Source organism: Pseudopodoces humilis, chromosome 5 (assembly GCF_049639895.1).
Source record: "Pseudopodoces humilis isolate 2021_Gansu_Grassland_sample_001 chromosome 5, ASM4963989v1, whole genome shotgun sequence".
Classification (NCBI taxonomy): domain Eukaryota; kingdom Metazoa; phylum Chordata; class Aves; order Passeriformes; family Paridae; genus Pseudopodoces; species Pseudopodoces humilis.
This window is the reverse complement of record NC_142204.1, coordinates 17,677,505-17,703,199: the sequence shown is the minus strand read 5'-3', so window position 1 is coordinate 17,703,199 and position 25,695 is coordinate 17,677,505. Positions and strand designations below refer to the sequence as shown.

Sequence of the window (25,695 nt, the reverse complement as noted above, 5' to 3'; positions counted from 1 at the left end):
TGTTATTTGGATGTTCGGCTTGCCCGAGGGAGGGCAAAAGGGAGGCCTGCTATTAATAAGCTGTGGTTAGTTTTGAAATTAAAAGCTCAAATATAAGGGCAGAGCAGTTCTCAAGAAAAAGATCCCAACTTTTTCAGCATGCAAGCTGCATCACTTCTTCACAAAAACTTGCTTTTAGAAACAGATGGCAGCCTGCAAGACCTACAAATCCTTTGTCTGGAGTGGCAAACTAGGCCCTATTGCCCATCAAAGTCAACCGTCACATTGTGAAGCACTGACCCTAACAAATCCATTATGTTTCTTTCTACCACAACGCTAAACCAGACAAAATGAGTCAGACTTAATACGAATGGGTGAGGGGTTTTAAATCCCTCTCCCCACCATCTCCACAAAAAATAAAGACAAAAGGGAGAGTCTGCATTGACCCTCCACTGACGAGCCCTGCCGTGAGGGCTGCCCCCTTGGGCCAGGCTGCCCGAAGGAGGATGGATTTGGGGTCGGAGCATTTATATGGCACAGTGCAATGGCTTTGGGATCAGCATGCTCTGTCAGTCAAACTACCCACACAGGCAAAAGTGAATATCCCAAGCAGGAAAGAAAGGCCCTTACGCTGGCTGAATAATTAGGTCTGATGTGCTTTGTAGTTTCTCAGCCCTCCCTTTACAGCTCTGCTGAAGTGCTGTGCAGATACATAGCACAGAGATGGGGAAAGCTCCTCACAGGTACAGCAGGGAAGAGAATATAATGTTTTTTCTTGTCTGCCAGCTGAATCAAGGCAATGTGAAGAAATAGGAGCTCATATCAAAGAACTGCTGCCTTCACTCAAGGGAGAAAACAACAGAGAAGCCTGCTGAGGCGGTGATGGATGAGGCGATGATGTGGAAAGGATCCAAAAGCCTTTTCCCTGCTATGGCTATTTGGCGCATCTTGACACACAAAAGGAAACGCCCATCATCGGTACTCTCAGCAGACACCTCCCAGCAAGGAATACTTTTATCAAAGAAAAGATCTCTCTCAATAGCAGTAAGTCCAGTTTATGAACAATTCAAATCACTTTCATCTCACATATCTAAAAACAAGAGACAACAAGAAAGTCAGCATCCTCAGAGCAACAGTTTGGTTGGATTCTTCACACTCTCATAAAAATTGCTCCCCATCCCCCTCCTTTACTCGTTTTCTTCAGCATAAAACAATCTCTCAAGGACATGGCAACAACGACACTGAAATTCAAAGCATTGAGATCAAACACATGAAGCTGACGCTCATTACGGCTAAATTATGTCACCTATCCAAAGGCTCAAGCTTATTATTTAAGACAATACAACAGTCATTAATCACAGCCATTGTGTCCTGCTTTAAAGGCGTCTAGAAAGCTAGAGAATACAAGGGAGATTTATTATACTACAGTGCCAGATTTAATTACATGGTTTTCTCCTCAGCATCTCGCCACTTGTAGTTCACCACCTGTTTGCACCAGAGGACCTGAAATAAAGACACGCCGGCTGGCCTGAGGCCAGGCACGCAAGAGAAGCTTGTGCTGTGCTCTTCTGTGGCTGCTGTAGCAGAAGAGACCATTTTGGGGGATGCTGAAGCCAAATAGCTTGTGGAGAGTTATTGTTTTCCTTTCAAAGTTTTAAACTTCCAGTTTCTTTTCATACATGATCACATACAGAAAAAGCCCATCCTTGAGCCCATGAGCAAAGAGAAACAGGTCTCTGTCTTCTTCCTAAAGCTGCAGCGCAAAGATTCGTGCCCTCGCCACCACAACAATGTATTTAAGCAGCATGTCTGTCTGCTGGCAGCCCTCTGAGTTTGCATTTTCTTCTATAAATATTTAATGTAGAAGAACTGTTCATGTTACCCACTTTGACCAAAGTGTTTTGACAGCCATGCTCACCACATGACAATGATGCTCTATTTAACACTGCAGCTGCATACAGGAGGATTTGGTTTCAGTTTTATACAATATTGTGAAACTGATGACCTCCTACAAATAAACCAGTTAATACATTTTTAAGGAGCAGAATTTAAATGCATTAGCAAGACAATTGTCAGAAAGCCACAACAAGAAAGAAAACCAGAAATTTAATTCCTAAATTCAAAAGCCTGCTTAAATTCAACTGCAATTCCTTGTTATTAAACCTATTCAGATGGTGAAAATTAAAGATAATCAAGCCTGGAAAAGCTAAATAGCCTCCTGATATTGTTTCTCTTCAAGCTAGAATAATTTCCAAACTTTCCAGACCACATGTTGTCATCAGCCCTCAGAGGTCTCTACACACTTTTACCAGCCAGTTAATTGAATACACACAAAGGATGACGATGGCTCAGTGGATCACTTGGCTGGCCCCAAGGGAGGTTTGATCCCAGCCTGTCTCTAACATACAAAGACTCAGCATGGTCTATCAGCAACTAACCAAGAGTCAGTCTTTCAAATCTGAAGATCATAACATTTTTTCAGGTAAAGAAAGGTCAGGGAAACAAAAAGGCCTAAGTAACCCAGCCAGTCAAACCCACACAAATAGCTCCGCTACTGTTAGTGATGCAGAAAGGCACTTTAATACTCTCACTGTAACATGGAATCACTTAAGCACAGTTTGGAAAAAATACGTAATATAAGAAAGAGAAACTGAGTCAGCAATGTTTATCCTTCTCCACATCTCCTGGCCCCCGAGCATCGTCTCGGTTACCCAGGGGCTCATTAATGCATTCATCTATTACAAGCTTGCTGGAAGCATGGAGCGATGCCACTTCGGTATGAGCAGATTAATCAAGCAGGGATTGCCAGCCTTCCACTGCAAGGCAATGCCATCTCCTTCTAGGCTATTTCAGCAGGCAGATTCAGCTGGATATTGTCATTTACTTCCAAGACAACTCATAAATGCGAAGTGATTAGCCATCTCTTGCAGCGCCTTTTACCAGAGTTACTCAAAATTTAATACAGTTTTATGACTCCTAATGCATCATTAGCACTTTAATATATCAGACTACAGATTTTCGTTCTTAACAATCATCAGAAAGGTCAGGATAGCATTTTAGAACAATAAAACATGAGGATGAGCTGGTTTGTTCTTGAATGTAGGAAGGGGGAAGATAAGGAAAGGAAAAGATAGTAAAGAAATCTCTTCTCCAGCATATTCTGCTTCTGTACCTCCCACTCAGTGCATTTTGAAAAAATACAGAAGTCTTTTTCCACAGACACATCTCTGGATACAATAGTACCACCATAGTCAAGCTCCTGCATGCTTTCACTAAGCTTGAGGAAGGACTTAGACCCTGCCAACAACCCTCTGAGAACTGTTATTTATTGCCAAACATAGCTGTGTTCCCACTGCCTGTTATCACACTGTAGGAGCTGAGACTGAGCAAGAAAGACTAAGAATTATGGCTTTAGCACAGCTGTAGGGTTTCACAGGTATGGGTGAATAGCACTTGGAATTATGCAACAGGATGCCGTGACAGAAATCATCATCCTCTCATCTGCAGCTCCTTTTGCTCACACAGGCCTGCTAGCTCCCATATTCCTTCCTTCCCTCTCAGTACCAGGAGTTACCCTCACTCCCCACCCCACCAGATGGGCAGGAGGCAACGCATGCTCTGCTCAGATCTCTGCTCGGATCCCAGCTCTGGGGCTGCCAATTAGCCTGCCAGGATACCCACATGGAGGGGCCCCCCTTGCTTTAGAAAGTGCTCTTGCTTTTCCTGCAGCCTTTGTACTACTGGAAGGTTAATTAGGATCTCTGCTTTAGCTGCAGGGACTTCACAAAAAAAATCCCTTTCTTTTCCATTCCACCTCTGACAAAATTAAATTGACCTGTGTGCTCAGAAGTGGGTAGATAGGATAAGACTGGGGGGAGGGCAAGACTGGTTTGGGGGGTTGGTATTTTGACTTTTTTATTTTAATAAAGAAGAAACAAGCCTCGTGTGATCATGTTATCAACCACTCATGCTAAGTTTTGAGTGTGATAACACTGCACTATTAAGAACACAGATGGTCTCCTGCTTAGTTAGCATCAGTTTCCCTTTTGAGTTATTCAGCATCACAAGCAATACTGGGTCAGAAGTCATCGTCGCAAAGTGCTGACAAAATATTAACCAATAACTGAAACCCAATACCGATTTTGAATTGCAAATAGCTTTCAGATCATTATCACCATCATATTTGATCTGCATCTTGGACACACCACTGCAGCGGCTGCTCTGAGCAATTCACTCTCAGCTCTGGGACAGACCTAAATCTGTGCCTTTTCTCCCTGGTTCCCGGACAAATGGCTCTTCCAGCGCTAGCACGGACCTGAAGGCGAGGAGCATGAATACACCCAGGCCCCTGGACAAGATGTTTTGTCATTCTTCTTCCCGCCGAAAGCACAAGAGCTGAACTAATCGGGGCCCCGAGCGCCTGGGTCACAGCCAGGGCACCCGCGCCAGGGACCTCGGCTCTTTCTCACCTGCTGACAGGGACAAAGCAGGCCTGAGGGGCCTGAGCTCATTAAGGCAGCGTTTTCATGGGAAGTTCGGCCCACATTAGGCTGGAGGGATTTTTTTAATTTAATTTTTTTGTTGTTGTTGTTGCTTTTTTTTCAAAACTGTGTTAGGCCGAACAAATTTCAACAGGGCTCTTTCTTTCCCCGCTGAACTCACCACCCCATGGGCAGCTCCAAGCAGAGAGAAAACAAAGACATGGGCATAGAAATGACAGTAAGTTATTACCCAGAACTGCTATTGTGAAAGTTAATATCTCCCATCACTATTCCCCTTTTGCTAAGTGCAACAGCAGACCACGGCTACAGCTGCCTCACCCTATGCAGATGTTCATATTTATACAGGAAAAAAATTATTACTTAATAGCATTCCCTACACCAGGATTCTTTAATTCTTAGTCATTCCCCAATTTGAGACACAAACACTAGACGACACATCCCTGCTTGAATTAAGAGAGTCAAACAACATCTGCTATCACACTCACTAAAGCCAGAAAGAGACAACATATTTGCAAATACAACAGTAAGAGAAACCTATCTTGAACAGCATCATCTTGGAAAAGGCTAAACACCTAATCCATCCATGCTGAATAGGTACTATCTTGATTTCCAGAGACAAATGTTCTCCCTTAATAAATTCATGGCAATAGTAGAGACAGAGGCTGACAGCCCCAAAAGGGGTACATTAAAGATGCTGTAATACCATTCTTCCTGGCCTTGATATTCCTGCAGTGCTAACAAAGGCATCATGTACAGCAAAATACACCCTTCACAGCTTTGCACAGATCTACCATCAGTCATTTTATAAAGCACCTGGCAGTTCTCAAGCAATGTGAGTCATGACCAACATTTAAACTTCATAGCCTCACAAAATTTTAGGGGGTTGGGTGTTTTCAGCACTTCTGTTGGTTTTGTTTGGATTCTTTGGTTTGGGTTTTTTTTAAAACAAAAAGTGTGAATTTTTCCTCATATGCTTGGTACTGTGTATGTTCATATAGTTATACTGGAAGAATAAACAAAGTGAGAAAGCACAAAATCTACATTACAAAAAAGTCCCATTCTAGAAACGGTGTAGCAACCCTTTATCTCTTCCACACCAGCCAGTATCACAGCTGAGAGAAAGTCTGTGTTAACAGAGCTGGTGATTTAAGCATAAAATTGTTCTTCATTTTAAATTTATGTCAGAGTATAGCACAGCATAACACAAACAAGAATACCAAGTGGGAATGCTGACGGAAAAATAGTATTGTGTGAATAACTAACTCATCAGCAAATCTTCCCCTCCCTCAACAATGAAAAGCCAAATATTTATTCAATTGCATATTGCATTCTTTACTCAAATACTTCATAATTTGAATTTAAAACAACAAATCTCAATTGCCTTTCCTGAGCATCTCAGGGGAGACCAGGGGGCCCAGCAGAAGGTATTTACACCATCTGACTGAGTTCATCTCAGCAGCAATCTGGAGAAAAAGCAGGAGAGGTGGGCTCTTAAGTGATTTGGACCCTCCAGGCAAGCTCCAGGTCAGTGAGAACAGGGATTGCAGAACCTGTCAGACACCTGAAGGCAGTGTAAGCAATACCTATTTGGACCACCACAGCAGCATCCTCTCCCAGAAGTCTCCAGCTGCATTCCAAACGCTGGTCAGTCCAAAGCAGACTGCTTGGCCCATCTGATCAATATTTCACTGAGGAATTACCAGAGAAGTGAGTTCTGGGTTTCATCATCTCATTACTAAGAGCTCAGCCCTCTTGTGTTTCAGTCACAAGGGACCCAAAGCACCTCTGACACCTGGGCAGCCTGGTGTAGGGAGCAAACGTGGTGATACTTGATTTTCCCTTGTCACTCTAGTTCCTGCTCCCACAGGTGACATGGCATCACACCGCGTGCCACCGCACGCCAATCCACTTGTACGTGAAAATAGCTCTGCATGGAAATGAGCAGAGGTTTATAGAGATGCTGAGGGGGAAATGCAAATTTATACAAATAATTTCAGTCATCCGTGAAAAGCAGCAGCCACTACACACCCATGACAGTTGAGCTTGGCTTTTTTTTTTTTGTTTAATCCTGTCATTGTTTACACAGAATGGTGTTTCAGATTAAGCCCCCTTACCCTTCCACATGTTAGTCTTTAACATGACAAGAGAATATGAAGAAGGGGGTGGATGGAGGATACTTCTGGCTTTCATGCTGTGCAACTTTCCACTCACACAGATTCAAAGCATGATTTGACTCCATACCAAGCTTGATATTAAGCTTGCTAGGTTCTGGGTTTTTTTAAGTGCTACTAGATCCCAGAATTATTATTGCAATTTGATTATTAAAATGACTGTAAAGCAAAGTCAAATTTATGCTCCAAGGTAAGGGGGGTGCTCACTCTACAAGACTGACATATTTAAACATTGCCTCTGAATACAAACCAAGAACAGCTGACACGTTTGTATGAAATTGTGAAGGTTGTTCTCCAGTGAGAGAACCAGTTTTCTTTACAGATCCACCAAAAATAGACCCCTCACTCCAATACTATATTATACTAAGAGTTAACTTTTATACTATCACTTGAAGCAGGTCACTGAGATTTGGCAAAGTCCTTCAAACCACAGAGTATATATTAGCATGGGAATACTCCCCCATTTTAACTCTTCTAGCATCTGCTTGAATGTTTTGATGTTATTTTTCATGGCTTGGGTAGGTATGGAGGTAGAAGCAAAACCTCAGACCTCAAAGGAGAATGGCTTCATATTTTCAGCCATTCAGGCACCTCCACCAAGCCTAGGACACCCTAATGAGAGAACCTTCAGTTGAGATACAATGCTCAGACAGCTGATTAAAAATTATCTTTGACTCCAAGCAAGAAGCACAAATGGAGTTGTTTATATTTTCATACTGGTAGCGTAACAGAAGTTTCTTCCAGCCGTGCCTGTATCTGACACCTTAGCAGTCTGTCACACATGAGTCATCTCCCCAGTATGTTTCTTTTACTATGATGACCCATCACCATTTCTTCCCTAATTACTTTTGAGATTATCAATATGGCTAATGTGATCAAAACACCACAGCGAAGGCTTACTGTTTTCTGACCAAATTTGTTTTTCATCAATGCAATTTTTCCTACTGCACCTATTTTTGCTATTTGCTGGTTAAGAGGTAGATGATGAAAAAAAAAAAAAAAGAAGAAAAAAAAATAGTAGGCTATTTACACTCATGAACTATATAGAGATTCACATATTCCACAGAATTCCTCTCCATGCACACCAGAGGTGGCTGAACAAGCTACTTGTAATGTTCTTCCCACACAGGTAAGCGGTCCTCCTTGACCTCAAACAGCACCAGCCAAAGACCACAGCATTAACTGCATCAAAGTGTACGCACTATTTGTTTTCTTCCCCTTCATTCACATTTCTCCTTGACTCCAGCCCTCACTGCAACAGACCAGAACTGCAGCAGGAGCAGTGTGCCAGCCACATATCCAGCCCACGCAGGAGCTTTGCAGGCTGTACACTTGCCAGCATGTTTTAGGGACGAGCTGGCATTAAGGACAACTTGATTAGTCCATGACAAGAGGGTGAAAAAAGGCAGGCAAGAGGGCCCTGACACCCTTGCTCTGCTGGCTTACGTGCAGCTCAGCCTCTCCTGAAGCAGCTCATTTTGGAGTTATTCCTATGTGGCGCTCTGCATTGGCACAGGCGAGGTGTGGGAAGGGTGTCAGGGCACTGGCACAGCTCCTGCAGCACTGGGAAATGGCTCTGGCGAGGACACGGGAAAACAGCTGAGCAGAGAAATCAATACTACAGTCACGCACTGCCCTGAGCGATTCTGACGTATTTATGGCTACTGCTCCTCCGTTTGCAGAGCGGTGGGCATCGCCTTCCCCCAGATGCCACCATCCTGCAGCACCCTGAGGACCAGGGCAGAGGTGGACACCAACTCGGGAGTTTCTCCCCTGGCAGCGGGGACCTTGACCTTCGGCTCACACCCTCCATGTCCATACCCTCCCCACCGACACCCGGCTGTGCCGAGCCCGACCCGGCATTGCCGCGCTCCCTGGGATGTGCCACGCTTGTCTTCCACAGCTCTGTGCCCAGGCTGCGACCCCCGTGTCCCTGCACAGCCACTGCACCACAAAGCCACCAGGATGAGGCCAGCAGTGACTTCGGGCTGATGCGCAGGAACAAGATTAGGGCTGGATTTAGGTCGTTCTTACAAAGGACAGCAGCTCAGCCATTCCGCCTGGCACTGCTTTGATTACCACTGCATTTAGAGCGTGTGAAGGAAAAGGGCTCCCTCCTGCAATTTTAACGGTGCAGTTCCTGGGATCGTCGCTGGAAAAGCCCCCTCACGTACACTGTCACACCTTCCTCTGCTCTGCTACTGCAGCAGCCACTGGCAGCCAAGCAGCCTCCGAGCGTGCGAGAGGCTTTAGTCTTCCTAAGTGGAAATCAAAACAGCGGCTTATCTGGCAAGCAGAGTACAAGAAATTCTCTTTGGTTTAGCATTAGTGAATCAGTGCTATTGATAGGAATAATAATGTCTTTCCAATCCAATCAGTACCTTATTTTCAAAGGAATACAGTTATAAAAAATTCAGATGAAGGCAAATGTATAACAATGATCACACCAGGGCTGGGTGAGCATTTAAATCCAGTATTTCTCCGGCATATATACAGATAGAGAATGAAAGTGCTATTGCTAAAACACAGCAATATGTCACAGCCATCAGCAATTCCACAAACGGTCTGTTATCCAAGCAAGCAAGAGAGTTACTCCTTATTAAAGGTTATTGTAACTGGAGATCATACTTGTCAATAATAATGACAGTTCTTTATAAAATCACTCCTCCCTTTGGCTGCAGAACTCCTCCTATAGGAACTAAGTCTTTAATGCATAACTCAGATTTTTTTTTTTAATAAAATTTAAATCTTTGTGGTATTGCAATGGAATTCTGGTTTCCTCCAATAGCAAAAAATAAGTGAAGAATGAACAATTACAGCAACTATCCATGCCAACACCTTTAAAGATGTAGAAGAGAGTAGAAGTATTATTTCTGTTTCAGCATCCAATTTTGGTTTTCCCAAAAGCAGGGATTATCTCCATGCTTTTTTAACTAGAAAAGCAACATTTTGTCTATGCAAAGTAAGATTTGGTTTCACATGAACAAAATATTAACCCAGCTTAGATTTTTATCAAACAGCTTTCCTAGATGAATACACAGTATTTCCCTCTTATTATGACAGTTCACAAAAAACGACAGTTACTTCAATAAGCCGGCTAGTCCATCCAATCCCTAATCCATGAGACTTGGTTTTTTCCAGCTATAATGTCAGAAGATTTAGTGCTGCATTTGAGCATCACTTCTTAAGGGGGGCTGGAGAAACGCTTGAATTCCATCCCTCCCACAAGCCCTGCAAAGATGAGAAATCCTAAGCAACCGACCTCAACTGCTTCTGAGGAGCAAGTTAAGGTTTGTTAACTAGAACAGCATAAGCCATCTCTGCCTCTACTTGCACCATTCTCATCCACATCCAGGTTACTTAATCTGGACAATCCCTCCAAAAATGCTTTGCGCAAATCTGGACCGTACTTAAAAATGAAAAGCAAAACTTCTGTAGACTGCTTTTCATTTGCGTCAATTGCGTAAGCTGCGAACAGGAATCACAGCTCATCAGATATTCCTCGGTAAAGGGAAACGTATTCTATTTCCAGCAAACCAGGAAAAAATCCAATTGCCTATTTTCAGAGAAGCCATGCACACAAGAAGTTGTATTGCTGTAGTAATGCCACCAAGTTTTCTGGCAGCGTGCTTTGCGCACAGACTTGGCACGGAGGAAGCGCGAAGGAGAACGGCGCAGGCGGTGGGGAGGCTCTGCAAGGCATGAGCATGCAGGTGCCAAGCACACACAAGGACGAAAAAGTCTTTTAGCTTTCTAAAAATAAGAGCCTACAAGATACGAAGCAGAGTTAGCCAGACTGCAGCATGCCCTGTTTGGATTTCAGCATCTCATTGAAGGGAAATTAATTACCAATATGTGGATATTTGTAGGGAAACAGCATGAGAAGAAATGTGCATTTTCCCCAAGACATTCAGCGTTTTCAGTGAGCATGACCAGTATCCAGTCTCTGCTTTGCTGGCCATTAAAATAAAGAATTTGATCTTAAAAGCAGAGTAATGAAGCTCTCTACAGTTTTCAACTATATACTGAATGGGACAGTAGCACATTGAATCTTTACACGATGGCCCAGACTACACAGTGTAAGGTAACATTTACAGTTCATGTGTGGAAAAAAAACCCAAGAAAAATCTTATCAATCTTTTCACACAGCAAGCAGGCTACCATAACTCCATCAATAAGACACAGAAGGCACCATCCAACATGGTCCTTCAAGTCCCAGTTCCCACGCCAGCTTACTGCACCTTCTCTTCCTCCAAACTGCACCTTCAATGGAAACCAGTCCTTCCACTTTAGAACAAAACACCCATCCTTAACTCTCTCCCTGCTTTCCTCCACAGCACTAAATTACTTACCCAGTAAAGTATATTTCATTTTCTTTTTAATTGAGTCATGCGTATTCTGGATTTTTCTAAACTATAGTTTGTGACACTTGGACAAGATACTACAAAATTTAACACGTTCCCCAAGCAAATGATAAAAGCTGCTACAGCCAGAAAACCTTGTGCCCTGCACATGTGGTTCACTATATATGAACATAAAGTTCATACAGTATGACAAAACACATGATAGAAACAATACAATGAACAATTAGGTCTTTTTGTTAAATGCAATGTTAAATATTTACTATAACAAATTCATTTGAGCACACGCAATTCCAAGGCTCATAGTCTCAAAATGGCTTTACCTGAAAGAAGCAGGCATGAAGAGGAAAGTGAACTGAAATTTATTTTCCATCAGCCCTAAACATGACAGAAAAGCTCCCTTCACCCTATTTCAGTGGGGTTCAACAGGGCACTGAAACCAATACTGAAATTTTCATGCTTTTCAAGATATTTCACATCAAATACCCTACTTTTCTTTTATGACCTCTCCAACTGCTAAATGCCAAGAAATCCTTAGATAGTTTCCTTTCCTCCCTCAAGTCTCTGGAAAGAGCCTGGAAAAAATAAGAGTTTTTTCCCTCCATCCTTGAGTGAGAGCTTTGTGATAAGGGCCACAAGTGTTTTGACAACATGATAATCTACACACAACTTTGTTGTGTGCCTGGATACACTACCAAGTTGAGCAATAGGTAAACAGCTTTTAGATGTTCAAAATTAGCTCACTTAAAAACCCCAAATCATCCATCTGAAGAGCCAGCTGTGGAGCAACTCACTACCAAAAAAAAATCTGTACCAGAAAACATCATACATGCAAAATACAAATGAATAATCTAAGCAAAATGAACCATTTCCTTGGTGGAAAATTCTCATCTATCAAGCTTATTCTAAGCCCTGAGCATCCATTCAGTGGAACAAGAACTATAAAACAGGACACACTTCCCTAAAAGCATGTCAGAATGTTATACAACCATAAATGTTGATTTTATTTCATTTTCTGAACAGACCTATCAGCACTACAAGAATTCGAAAAGCAGTTCTTCACCCTGCTTTCAAAGGTAACACTGAAACATTTCACGCCTGAAGCTGTAGATGAGGATTTTTGGTCCTTTGTTTTTAATTGAAGAGAGTTTTTGTGGAAAGAAATTTTGGGCTTGAGGCAAGAAAAGCCTCCACACAGGGGAGAGTCCCAGGCTGTCCCAGCAAAGGCAGGGCACAGGTCAGGGAGCTCCAGATGACGCCAGAGCTGACTCACAGGCAGCTCCTTAGCACACCATGTACCACGGTGAGCTGCCTGGATCCCAGCAGATCACCACCGAGTCCATCTCAAATCATCAAGGATTTTCTAACTCCTGCTTCTCCCGTCACAGGAAAGGCCCTGGGGCCTCCAGAGCAGCAGCAGAGCTCCTCTTGTCCCTTCTCCAGCTCCTGTGCTCAGCCCCAAGGCAGCTCCATCAGTCAGACCTGGGGTGAGCTTTGTGAACAGTGGCTGCCAAGGGATTCCCGGGTTTGGGGATAAGCAGGTTCTTGATTACTTTTTTTGCTAAACTGGGGATGATCTGTGCAGCAGCTTAAGTCACAGCAACTTTTCACTGATGCCTTGTGACTTGCTACAACAAGCTCTTTAAGCACAAGGACAGCAAGATGTAGCTATCACAGCTACATAATACTGAAAGAACAGGGTCATTTACTTCTACAAATAATTTTAAGAACATTTTTAGAATTAACCATTTGTGGGTTTCCTGTGATAGAACAGACTTTCTGTTTGTTCCCTCAAGTATCTTTCTCCCCACCCATTACAGCAGTGAATTCAATCATAGTAGCTCGGTTTTTGAAACCTGTAACACAGATTTCCACATGGGCTCTCACTACTGCCTCCCTAGAGCAGCATTAGTACTCCCCAAGCTTTAACAGAAATGTTTTCTCAGCTATATCTCAAACCAGAGTTAATTTTTACATGGCTGCATTATATTTGTGACTTACAGCACTCCCTGTTCCTCCCTAGCATTTCCCACTGCTGAGCTCCCAGCTGATAGCAGAAAGCTCCTGTCACGAGTCCCTAAAAATATAACATTGCTCAGTGGCAATATTAAGTCCCATCATATTTCTGTTACTCCACTTCTTCCACATCCTAGCCCTCCTAAGGTATTAAGAATGCCTCCCGAACTGGCATTACCAAAAATGTTTGTATGTCCAAACCACGTTGCTGGACCTTGCCTAGTTTAAACCAGTTATAAAGACATTGCTTCAAAAATTGCTACTTTTGTTAATTTCTCTTGGAAATTATTCACAGCTGCACTGTATTTTTAAATGGGAATATCCTAGATGAGCCAAAATTACTTTCTTTCACTAAAAATGCAGAGGGAAGTTGCTTTAGCTTTGAAATCTGCAGTTCAGCCAAACCTACTGAATGACCACAGAAGAGGAGCCCTGTAATGCAGGCACTGCATTTGCACAAACCCACCACACTCAGACTGTCCTTGAGCAGTGCTCCCCAAGAACATACCTGTGTACTTCCCTGGGAAATAGTGCAAAAATCAGCCAAAGCAGACTTGGAAAGTCTGGGTACATCAGGGAAGGCACAGCCTACCAGCCAACACAGCTTTAAAAATAGTTTATTTTCAGATAGATGACTCAAAGTTTAGGTAGCTGAAACCCCAATAGGTCATATCATGCAAATCAAACCCTGTACACCATCAGCTGGGAAGTGGCTCACGAGTCAGGAGTTTTCTACTAAAAGCAGCAAAACTGAAAAGACGCAAATGTGGTCACGTGGGAAAAAACAAAGAGATGAAAGTACATTTAGCTAATGCTTCAACTTGGAGACTCCAGGGCTACCTCCAGTGTGTGCTCACTGCCAAGGGTAGAGACTTGGTTACCCTGCTTTAAGATACGGTTCCCTGGAAACATACGAGCACCCACCCCTTTCACAGGTGACAAAAACATGAACTTCAACCAGCGTACATTGATCAGTGATACAGATCATCATGTCTCTTACACAACCAGAAGGCAAGGTACTTCCTGATGCAATAGCTGCAGAGACCTCATTAAGATCCCATCCTCAGGATGCCATTGCCAGGCAGAAGTGCTCACTGTGACAGCTACGGCTGCCTTCAACTTCGGCCACCCACAGCTCCTTTGCCTGCAGTGTGAACGCACGGGAGTGGGCAAACATTGGCACTTAAACACTTCCAAACTCGTAACTCCATGAGGAAACGATTGGCTTCCATGCAATTAAGCCCTGTTATTAAGCCTGAAGTTGATCAAATTTTGTATGTAAAAACCTGACTTAAATAGTTCCTTCTGCATAAACAAAAGTGACATTGAGGAAGAACTGCTGCCTTATGCCAATGTAATCAGCTCGTATCCAGTCATGAGCCCACCAAAAATAAACATTTTAGAAAATGTGTTAGAGCCTACCAATAGTTTTGTTCCTTTTTTTCTGTAACATTATCGGAGTGGAGGGGGAAAGAAGGATGCAGGAAGACTATTTCTGAATAGACATAAGATGTGAATAAATGTAACAAGGATGCGATTCCATTAATTTATTCAGCTCTCCCCAGATCCCTCCCCCTCCTCTCCAGTGCAGATACTGAAAAAAATGCATCTGCCCCGGCAGAAAGCTCGGTCGTTCGGCTCCCTCCGATTCCGTAACCCCGGGTTCCCTTCTCCCGCCGGTGGCACCCCGCTGGCCGCGGCCGGGACACTGCCTTCCATCATTCCCCCCGCCACCATCAGGAACCCGGGCCAGCTGAGCCCGGCCCGCGGGGACGGCGCATCCCGGCGGCCAAACGCTCCCCGCCGCCCGGCTGGAGCTGCCCTCGGGGGGATGCTCCGCCAGCCCCTCCGGAGGATGCCTTATCCTCCTCAGTCGCTCCCTCCCTGCGGCTCCCACCGGCGCGACCCCTCCTCGGGGGGAGCAGACATTTTGAGGCAGCGCATCCCAAACGCCCGGCGAGCCGCAGCGGTGCGGGCGAGGCCTCCCGGCGGCGCCGCTCACCTGCCAGCTCGTCGGGCTCCAGCCCGCTCTCCGCGTCGATGCCGCACAGCACGAAGTAGTGGGCGAAGCGGCAGGGCGCCGCGCCGGGCCCGGGGTTGCCGCTCCCGCTCATGCCGGCGGCGGCTCGGTGCGGCTCGGGCGCGCCCGCGGGCGGCTCACGGCGCGCCGCCCCCAGCCCCGGCGGGGCCGCGCAGGCGGGCACCGAGCGGCGGCTCCGGCGGGCGGGCCCGCTGTCAGCTGAGCGGGGCGGGGACGGCACCGCCGCGCCGCCCCCGCGGGGCATTTAAACCCTGCACGGCCGCCCCCGCCCCGCGGCCCTGCGCTCCCGGCGCGTCGGGAGAGCCGCGGGCGGCTTCGGCACCCTTTGTGTCCGCGGTCCTTGCGACACGCGATTACAGCTTAAAGCTTCCCTCGCGTGTGAGCGGGAGAGGTTGGCTTTATTTAAATAAAGCAGGAGACGGTGCCACTTCCTACGGGGAATGTCTCTTCCCCCCGGCCCGGGAGGGAGCTCCCGGAGGCCCGCTGCCGGAACGGGCCGGGCCCCGCCCGGCGCCCGGGCTGCGCTGAGCGCTTCCTGCGGGAATCCTGCCGCGGGAAACGGCTTATCCTCCTCCCCAGCCCAATGTGGAAGCAGCAGCCACCTCCCGCGGCGGATGGCTTTTGTGCGGTCTCCATCCCCGCTCCGTGATGGATGGCACCCGTACCGCGTTACGGGAGAGCTATTTTTTGGCTACCCGCGCTCCCTTTCAAAGCAAAAATCTAAAATGTTGCTTCGTTCCTAGTTCATTTAAGATTTACTAGCCATTCTGCCGGGTGCAGAAAGAAATCAGCGTCGTTTTACCCCCGCTGCTAGAATTCTTCTCGTTAGGATCACCCGATGCCAAAATACCGGCAGCTCCGTCTGGGAGCTGCACCTACTTTTAAAGGGGCAGAGATAATTCTTTCGAAGCTCTAACTTTTTTTTTTTTTCTCCAAAGTGATGAGATTCCCCCCATATCTCGATAATTCTGACATCTGGATATCATAAGGAGGTTGTTGGCAGAATTCAGTATTTTCACTTTTATCCTTTTGTGTTTCATCTGTTTATTAGTCCTGGTCCATGCCGTCTGTAATAATTGCAGTTTCATCTTTTTCTTACTGTGGACTCGTACGACCCCTTTATTTTACCTCTTATCAGTATGAATCACATCTTTGCTTTTTATTGTTTACGTTTGTCCTTGTTCAACAAGTGCCTTTGATAAGAAACTGCCTACAAAGAAACTGATATTTCATCCAGCATGTCTCATTTTATGGAGGTACATGGAGTAACTCTCTGACCTGGAAGCCACCTAGGTCAGCATCTCTCCTCTCTCTTCATCCCATGAAATTAGCAAATTTTATGCCGTTTTATTTCTTAGCTTCCTGTCCTGCAGACAAGAGCTAAACTAATATTTTCCCTTCCCAATAACCCCAATCCCCAATAAAAAAAAATAATAATTTTTAAAAATAAATAAAAATAGGATGGATCCTCTCTCACAATCCTCAATTCTTGTAGCTGCAGCACTCAGTAACAACCTGAACCTTGCTGGAGCTGCAGAGAAATTTTCTGTGAGACCAGTCATTTTCTCGACTTTGCACCAGAGCTAGGTTGTTTTATTTAGTTTGGTTTGTTTATTAACTCATATGTAATTGCTTATTCAGCCTCAGGTCAGATGATAAGATCTTGACAAGTCAATCTCTGACTCTCATTCAAAACCAAGTGCTCATATTGTAGGTATGTCTGGTTTTTGAGGCTCAGTGGCATGGATGTCTCCAGGAAGTCCAAGACAGAGGCTTCATCAGCCTCTCTAAAGGATTTATGCATTAAGACTGCTTCTAAAAATAACCCAAAAATTAACACAATGGTTCTGACCTTTTTACTTTAAGTAAAAACCAGCTGCTAGCTGGTTCTAGATTGCTTTGGTTTAGCTGTCTTCTATACAAGGCAGCATTTTTTGCTTGAATAAAATTCAGTGCACAGACACTTCCATCTCAATAAAATCAGTAGTGCATACAGCATTAAACAAGAGGGAAAAGCACAACACATGGGATTGGAGGTGTAAAATTAATAAACTCATTCTTCCTGGGTTAGCTGTGAGATTGAGCTCCAACTTCTATATGCCCAGCTCCCACAGACAATTTTTTTGTGGGGACACTGATTTCTTCTCCTTAGACAACTGATCTTCTGAGCACAAAAGTCATCCTAATGAGGTCACAGATCTTTTGCCAAGCAACACCCAGCTTGCCTGAGCTCTGGAACACCATGTTACATCCCTGGGCCTGGATTTTCTCACCTAAACCCCTCCATCTAAGTTGTTCTGGTCTTTCCCTCCTAGGGATCCTAGCTTATCTAGCTTTAGGTACAGCACACTGCCTTTGGATAACTTTTCTTCACTCTCATGGGCTTTTTTCCCCCTCCATCCTGGCTCTCATCCCAAAGAATCTGTGACTTTTCTGACATTTTAGCAGAATCTAGGCATTTTGGTTGTCTTTTCACCATCCAAACCCACTCTTCACTGATCACCAGTGCCTCCTTAAAAAGGCTGCCCTTCTTTCAATACTTCTGCTCTACTTCCAACATCGAGTGCTTAAATTTTACAGAAGTTACAGCAGGTCCACAAAGGTGCTGTGGAGCTTCTTGCAAGAGTCAGAGAAAAACAAAGATGAGGCCTAAAAGCATCACAAAGTACTGCACATACTAATTAATCAGCCAAATGCCATGAAAAAACATTTGTATGGCCTGGGAAGCAGCAGTGTCTGATAAGAATGTGCAATGAGACACATCTAGGATGATCAGAGATAACTGGGTGGGATTATGAGTATTTTTTCCTTTCACCAACAAGAAGGGTTAAGGTTCCACAAGGGATTTGAATACAATGGGTGTCCTCTATTCAAATAATATTATTAATAACCCCAGGGAGATAAGGTTTGCCCCTGGCACAGCAGAGCACAAAGCAGTGTCAGAATTTCGTACATGTTCCTCCAAGGAGTAGGGATAAGACTGAGAATTTCAGACTGGGACAGGCACAAAAAACTTACTGGCATAGACCAGATCTGCCTGTGACCTTTCACTTTGATCTGCTCTCCTGTGGCAGCAGCTTTGTTTCTTCACCAGCTGGATTGCCACTGGTTCAACAAAGCAAGAGAAGGTTTTTGGCTCGGCAGATTTGCTCTTCTTCCTTAGGTACTCGTATCTCCAGTTGCCATGAATATTTCTCTCAATGTCAATTTGGTTCAGGTTTCCCTCTCCATAACCTCTCAGTGAGTCCTTGTTCCTCAGAACCTGTTAGTTTAAACTGGGTCAAATGCTAACAAGCGTGTCAGCTCTCCCTGCCCTTAGGATCTGCCACAAAAGATCAGACCATCAAGCTCTTTGTCCTACTTCTGCAAGAAGCCAATGCTCAATGCTTCAGAGAGGTGGAAAAACCTGCTATTTAAAGGTTATGTCCCTTCTCCTCGCTGTAACACTGTTGCTTCACTTTCTATTTCCTTCATCGTTCTTCCATGAATTGGAAATCATGCCGCTATGATGGATTGCTCGCTCCTCCACACAGCTCTACAGTTCCCTCTCTAAGATCTTTCACAAGCTGCCAAGCCACATTGATTTTCCATTGAAAGCCTCTCCTGTTCTGCTCTAGTATCTGTGGGTCATGAGATCCTGTAGGGTGGAAGGAAGGAAAATCACTAAGATGCAATACGAAGGTTTGTAATGCTCAGGACATTTCAACCCTTGGCTGACTTTCAGTTGAGCAGTGTTGTCAGCTCCTTCACGAGGAGCTGGATGTGAATAGTCACCTGAAAGAAATGGGATAAGGATGGCTTAAGGATGGACTGTAAGACCAAAATACAAGTCATTCTGGCAGAAAGTGTGGAAGAGTCTATAGCAGAAGTTGGAAAAACAACAAGAGCAGAATATTTTATAGAGAGGTTCATAAAGAATGTAATTTTCATTCTCTGAGTTTATGCAAGAAGACTGCTTAGAGCATGAGAAAGGTGTTGGCTGCCTTAGGGTCTAAACCCAAATAAACCAGCTCACTTACCATAAGGCTTAAAGCAAAGAACACTTCCTCCAGCTCAATCCATCCTTGCGTAGAAAGCAGATACTGCAGGCACATATTCTAATATCTAATCAAATTATAATACCATTAAAGCAAGTGGCTCACCTTCTATACCTGCCTCATATCTGTAAAGATTGAACTTGAATAAAAGCACATGGCTTTCTTCTGACACATTGTATAATTATTATTCATGCAGCAGAATTAAAGTAAAGGGTGATTACTTTCTAGAATCTCTGCCACAGGACCTCTGAAGCTCTGGTGCTTTAAAATTGGAAGGTTTTAAATCTGTAATTCCCTATCGTAGCCCATTGCATTTTATTAATTTTATGTACATTCATCATACACATGTCCTTGCATTGCAAACAGATATATTCCACTCTTATCTGCTTTCTGAGAGGATCCTTGAGGGAGAGGTTTCATGAGGCAACTGAAATTATGCAATATTGCATCTTCTTCCCCCCTCCTTCCTGGGACTGGCTCTGTGTTCCCACTGCTTCCATCACAAACAAATCTGTAGCCTTGTATGCCTCTCCTGAGTGCATCCAGTTCACCATCAGCAAATAGATCCCAAAATATAGGCAGGGATGGAACTGTTGTCCGTTTTCATTTGCATCATCATCATGCTGCAAGCCAGGCTTCTCAGCATGCAGCTCATCCCTCTGCTGAGGAGGCAGCTCTGCTTCAGGGCTGGCCTCCTCTCTGGCCTTTCAAACCTCCCCCAGCGTGAATCAGCCTCCTCAAGGGTTTAGTCTTGGAGGGGGAAGTGACAGCAGCCCCTCAGGGCACACAGACTTCAGACTTCACACACCGCCTCAGAAACCACTCCTAAGCGAGTCCTGCGGTTGCCACGCCTGCTTTCTGGAAGTTTGTGTCCTTCACCACCCCACTCTTTCCTCCCCATGTTCAGTGGCACAGTATGGCAAAAGTCTGTGGTGATTCCTGCCATTTTGCCCTGCTTCTGCCTGTGATTCTATACTGAGCTTGTGAGATGCACCTCCTCCTGCCAAGCAACCCATTTGGTGAGGGTTTGCTCCAGTCCCTCACTCCGTGAAGTCAGGAGAAAGATCATGTGTAACCATTAGCTTTTGTTTGGTTCAGTGCCAAGATCCATGGGTCAAAGACCGTATTTTGCTCAGAGTAAGGTACACTTTCTGCTCTTTGGATGTAGAAGACACACAGACTGTTCCCACTTGCTACTGAGATAAAAACTAATGAGCAAAGTACTGCTTGAATAAATCTAGCATGTCATGCGCTAATGGAGGTGTTGTGCTGGGACCATCAAGCTAAAGCATCCCCACAGAGATTTCCATCTATCTCTGACAGCATCACTCACTTGCTTCGTGACCTTGGCCAAATTGCTTGTAACGTGACTTGCAGAAGCACCAGACACCCCTTTGCAAATCAGGTCAGTGCACTCCCTGTGTTTCAACTGCCCTCAGGAAAAGAAAGCAAACACTGCCTGAACATCTGCCAGGCATAAAGCTCTATTGTTCCCCAGGCCAGCCCGATGGCGTTGCACCAGGAGGCAGATGCACCTCTACACGGGCAGCAGCCCTGACGCCGAGTCCCTCCAGCCCACGCGTCCCAACACCATCATCTGCTGACATGATGAGCAGATCATGCCAGAGATGAGGCAGGCATTCAGTGAGGACAGAAAACCTGTTTTTTATTTCGAACTGATTTCTGCTCTCTGCTCAAGGTGTTCGTTTCCCTGCCTTCAAACTCCTTTGGTTTCCATGCTCCAGGACCCCCGTCCCTTACAAACTGTCTGTTTGGGAAAGGCCTGAGAAGGTAGGAGGGTCTTGCAACAGAATACAGCTGTCCACGTAAAGCATGAGGAAAAGGCTGTGGGCTTCTTTTTAAAGCACTAGAGCTTCAAAGGCACATATTGTGGCAAGAAGAAAGGCATGAGGGGATCCTGGCAAGCTGCTTGGACCACATGCCCACAGCAATATTGTCTGCAGTGGCAGGGGTTCAGGCACAGCTGTGTCAATGGTCTGTGCTTCCAGATAGATGATCTCTGGGAAAAGCTTCCAGAGATAATGCATTCATGCAGTCACATCTACCTAAGTAATGCCATTGTGTTCAAAACCTAGTCACAAATATTGCCTGCCCTCATCTCAGTTACCAAAAATCAGGTAATCCCCTGCCTGCCAATACCAGTGGAAGTGTGAACCACCCCACCACTTTCAAGCGCTCTGGACAAAATCTGTCCATGAACAGCAGGTAATCTCTTTGTCAAAATGCCTTTGGCCTTATTACAAATGTAATTAGAGTCTGATTCCTACTTCCCTTTGAAGCCTCATTCAGTAAGAAGTGCCAGACACCCTGCATCTACATTACAATGCATCCTAGCACACTTGAAAGCCCAAGGGCATGCTAAAGAAATCCAAAGCCATCGAATCCATAGCCAATATACAACATGCAATCAAGGACAGATGAAAAGTATTTCCTGCAATGAATATGCATTGTGAATTGTTATGTCATTTAGCAAGGATTGCCTTTGCTCTGTCCTCTGGGTTATGTTCTGAATCAAGAAACAGTTCATACTAATCTAGGGTCCATTTCAATTTCCCCACCAGTGCTTTTAGCAAAAATCTAATCCACAGGTTTGGCCATACCTCTCTACCACTTATCCCTCGTGCCCAAGAACAGCACATCTGCTTGCAGGAGATGCTTAGGAGAGTTGCTGCTTAGGAGAGTTACTACTGACAGCAGCTTCACTGCAGCTTTTCTGTGCTGGCTGACTGTGCTCGTGCTTTACTGGAAATCAGCTCTGAGCTCATGCAGAGGAGCTCAACCAGAAGGACACAGATCAAAGCAGTTTGCTTCTCCTTGAAGATCATATTTCTTAGTGACTTCCTTGCAGAGCAATAGTCACAACTTATTTAAGCCTGGATCCATGCTGAGCAGTTCCAGCACTTCCCATCAAGCACATCCTTTGGGGGTGGGCACATTTGGCACTGTCTAATGTGGCAATGAGCTAGCTCAGTACCTCCCTCCAGGCTAAAATTCAGCTGTTACTGGGAAAACCCAGTAGAAAGTATTTTCCCAGATAAATCAGAGCCGTTGGTTTCCTGGTGCCCAAGACTACCCAGCAGGGATGAAGGCAAGAGATGATGGGTAACCTTTGGTGCCAGGCACTGTCAGAGCATCTGGCAGCTCCAACTCTGATGTCAGCCCATGGGTGACATTGAAGGGAGCCAGACTGGAAACAACCTTGGGATGGCCAGGGGGAAGGGAATGGCTTGCTGGGGGTCTATGAACAGACTGGGCAGGACTGTGGGGAGCTAGAGACCAGCCTTGCAGTGACATTGCTTGGACACAGACTGACAGTCTTGGAGGTGCTGAAATAGGATTCTGGGCTGTGGGCAGGGTGTGGGGAGAGCCAGGGCCAGAAAGACCCATTAGTACCTTCAAGGCCCTGGCACTCAGCACATGCAGCTGAGATGCACTGATTTCAGCGGGGGAAGTGCTTACCTTCTTGTCTGGAAGATAACAGCCTGTATGCTTCATTAGTCTTGGGCCATTTATCCATATTGAGGATTAGTTCACCTGCAGGTGCTCCTGCCTGGGCTCCCCCAGCACCAGTTCATGGTGCCACAGCTGAAGAGGGTCACAGTGACAGAGCTTTTGGGGTCACGGTGACACTGCTGCTTCCACTCGATGCAGCTGCTTGCATTGAAGCTTCACACCTCAGCTGATAAACCCCAAATGTGAGATCACACAGCACAAGGCTGGGGGCTCTCAGGCTCCCTTTGCTCTTTGGAGCCCTGGGAGCTGTGACAAGGAGGTGTCCAAGCAGGTCCCTGTGCAACCTGCCCAGCCTTGCAGGTAACAGGTCCAGCTGGAAGCAAGCTGGCTCCCAACAAACCAGTGTCCTCTGCTGCAGGGAAGAAATTGCAGTGTACTGCCAACACAATGAACTTGCAGAAGCTTGAAATACACAAAGCCATTACATATGGGCTAATGTCAGCTTGAGTTGTTTTGTAAACCAACCCTACAGAATCACTTAGATTAGAAAAGACCTTTGAAATCCTCTATCCCAACTATATTAATCTATTGACAGGTGTGTTTGAAATCTATTGATACAGGAGTGACAGAGTTGCCTGTATCCTAAAGGAAAGGTATGCCAAACACCCCATTTTAGAGGATACGCTGCTGAAGTATGGATGGGAAAGCCAGTGGACCTAACATGTTGTAGGATACCAGTGAAAATTGAGAGGAGTTTCAAAGACTAAGTTTTTCCAGCCCATTATGACCTTTCTATGCCTCCACATGCATAAACAGTAGCTATTCTACCCTTCTTCACCCAACTTCAGTTTCACCCTCTTCATCATGTGAGGAAGGTGTTGCAGGGGAGTTTTGTGTCCATTCCTTTCCTTGCAGTGCTATCACATGATTTCCAGGTCCTCTGGCTATTAATGCAAAATAATGAATAGTAGGTCCTGACCCTGACTCACAGCTAAGTTGCTTGAGGACCCTGACACCCTCCCAAGACACAACAGCAAACATCAGCCAAAAGAGGAGGCATATTGTGTCAGGTCCTTGGCAGAGAGCTTCCTCTAGATGCTCAAGAGAGTAAACACCACCTGTCTATCTTGTCTGTCTCAGATCTCCATTGTTTCCTCTGTCCCTGGGTCCAAATTTCTGGCAGACTGCCATGTGGAAGGTGAAAGGAAAAGTTCTGCTGGTGCCAGGATCTGAGCACCAGTAGAAAACTAGAAAATTTGAATTGCAAAAGGAAACCAGCTGCTGCGAGCTGATGCTGCTCCTTGAAAACTTGATTTGCTTTCCTTGCCCCTTGGCAGCAGCTGCTGTCAGCATGATCCTTAAAATCAGATGACCAAAGGTACTATGGTTTCAGGATTTGTTTCTGGAACAAGATGGAGCAATTAATCTACCTGGAGAAAAGAGAAGAAATCGGTCAGAAGAGGAATTTGTCAAAGACAAACTAGAAGTTTAAACACAGAAATTAATCCAGCCTGCCTGGCAACACAGAGAGTCAAGACTGGGAAGCATCACTTGCATTAGGGCCCCAGCTGGTGGTCATGATTTCATTCTCCAGACTAAGTGTTGGCTGAGCTCTAGACTTTGATACTGTTTTTGCCTGTCTGGGAAAAGCTAAGGACTAATATATACACTGAAATAATGAGATTTGCATATCACCCTTGATATATCACACATGGAGAGAATGTGGGACAAAGCCATGGGGAAGACAGATGGTTTGGGTTTTATTGTCCCAGGAAGTCAGGAGGGATGAGGTCATGAAGAATGTCTTTGTGTCATTCAGGAAAACTTAGCTACCTGTTGTCTGGAGACCAGAACAGAGACACTCCATGGTGCCTACGCAGCCTTTTTCCCTGGCTGCCCATATTCACTCAGCTTCCATCATCTTTCAGGGCTTTGTAGGAACACACACACACATAAAAATGACTAAAACAATTACAAAATCCCCAAACAAATAAATGTTCTGATGCCAGGCACAACAATTACTCAGCTGATTATCACAAAATATTGCTGGGACCTGAAACTCAGGAGCCCAAGGGTCATTACTGCATGAGATATATGCGAGCCCAAGTCCCACTAGCTCAAGGAGACTTCAATGGTTCAAAAACAGGACTTGAAAATATGAACCCTCTAGTTTTAACAGAAAAAACAAGTATCCAAAAATACACCAAAGAGAAGCACAAGCCACCTGACTCTATGCATCTTTCCAATCTTCATTCATGCTAAAAACGTACTCTCGTGTCTGACTGCACACGAATAAATCCAGCCAGCTAAGGCTAAGAATACTTCAATCACAGACATGGACAAAAGACAAAATCAAGAATGAGATCAAGGGTAATAGTTTTCAACTTCTCACTCTTAGCAACAAGGCTTTCATAGATGAGAGATTTTCTGTGCCAGAAAACCTGAATCTATAGCAGCACAAGGGCCAGATTAATACAGTTTCTCCTCACTTCATCACCCCACTCTGAAAAACAGCTGCACCTTACAAATTCCCCTTCTTGCCTCCACTGCTAGTAGACACTTGATGCCTTCATCTCTGCTAGCTGCTGCTCCTTCCTGCTCCTAACCTAATGCAGGTGGCAAGGCAGTGGGGAAAGGGAATCCTATGAAAAGGACATGTAGTGCTTTCAAGACACATCACAGATAATATGTGATTGTTGTTATGTTAAGATGCCTATTCTTCAACTGCAAAAGATGTACTGTTATTCAAAAATTGGACTGTAGCTGAAGGCATGACCAAGTAACTGAATTGCCTCTCCCTTACCTAGCCAGAGCTCTCAGCTTCAATTTTACCTTAGCTACTTACACCAGCTACCATTCTGATATTGACTTGCTTCCACAGCCTCTGGGCAACCACAAATTGATCCTGATGTGCAAAAATCCTGAAAAACTGTTCATACTGATTGCTGGGATGCTTTTCACAAATCAACAGCATCCTAAACCCATCCATTTTCCCCTTGGTGAATTTCCACCAAGGAAATTCAGTGAGGTCTTTTCACCACAGCAAACTGCGGCAGCTGACCTTGTCACCTCTACCTGGAAGAGGAAGAGACACCTGGGAAGATCACCTGGCTG

At 45.0% G+C, this 25,695-nt stretch overlaps 1 protein-coding gene across 2 annotated transcripts in view; it reads right to left on the bottom strand.

Annotated features, from left to right (window-relative positions):
- DENND5B (DENN domain containing 5B) overlaps positions 1-15,178 on the bottom strand; it is a 103,712-nt gene extending 88,534 nt beyond the window's left edge. For both annotated transcript variants that reach the window (XM_014256892.2, XM_005527901.3), the window contains exon 1: positions 15,032-15,178. In XM_014256892.2, coding sequence (XP_014112367.1) covers positions 15,032-15,143 — 112 coding nt within the window. In that variant the 5' untranslated portion in view covers positions 15,144-15,178. The remainder of the gene's footprint in view (positions 1-15,031) is intronic.
- Positions 15,179-25,695: the final 10,517 nt, after the last annotated feature.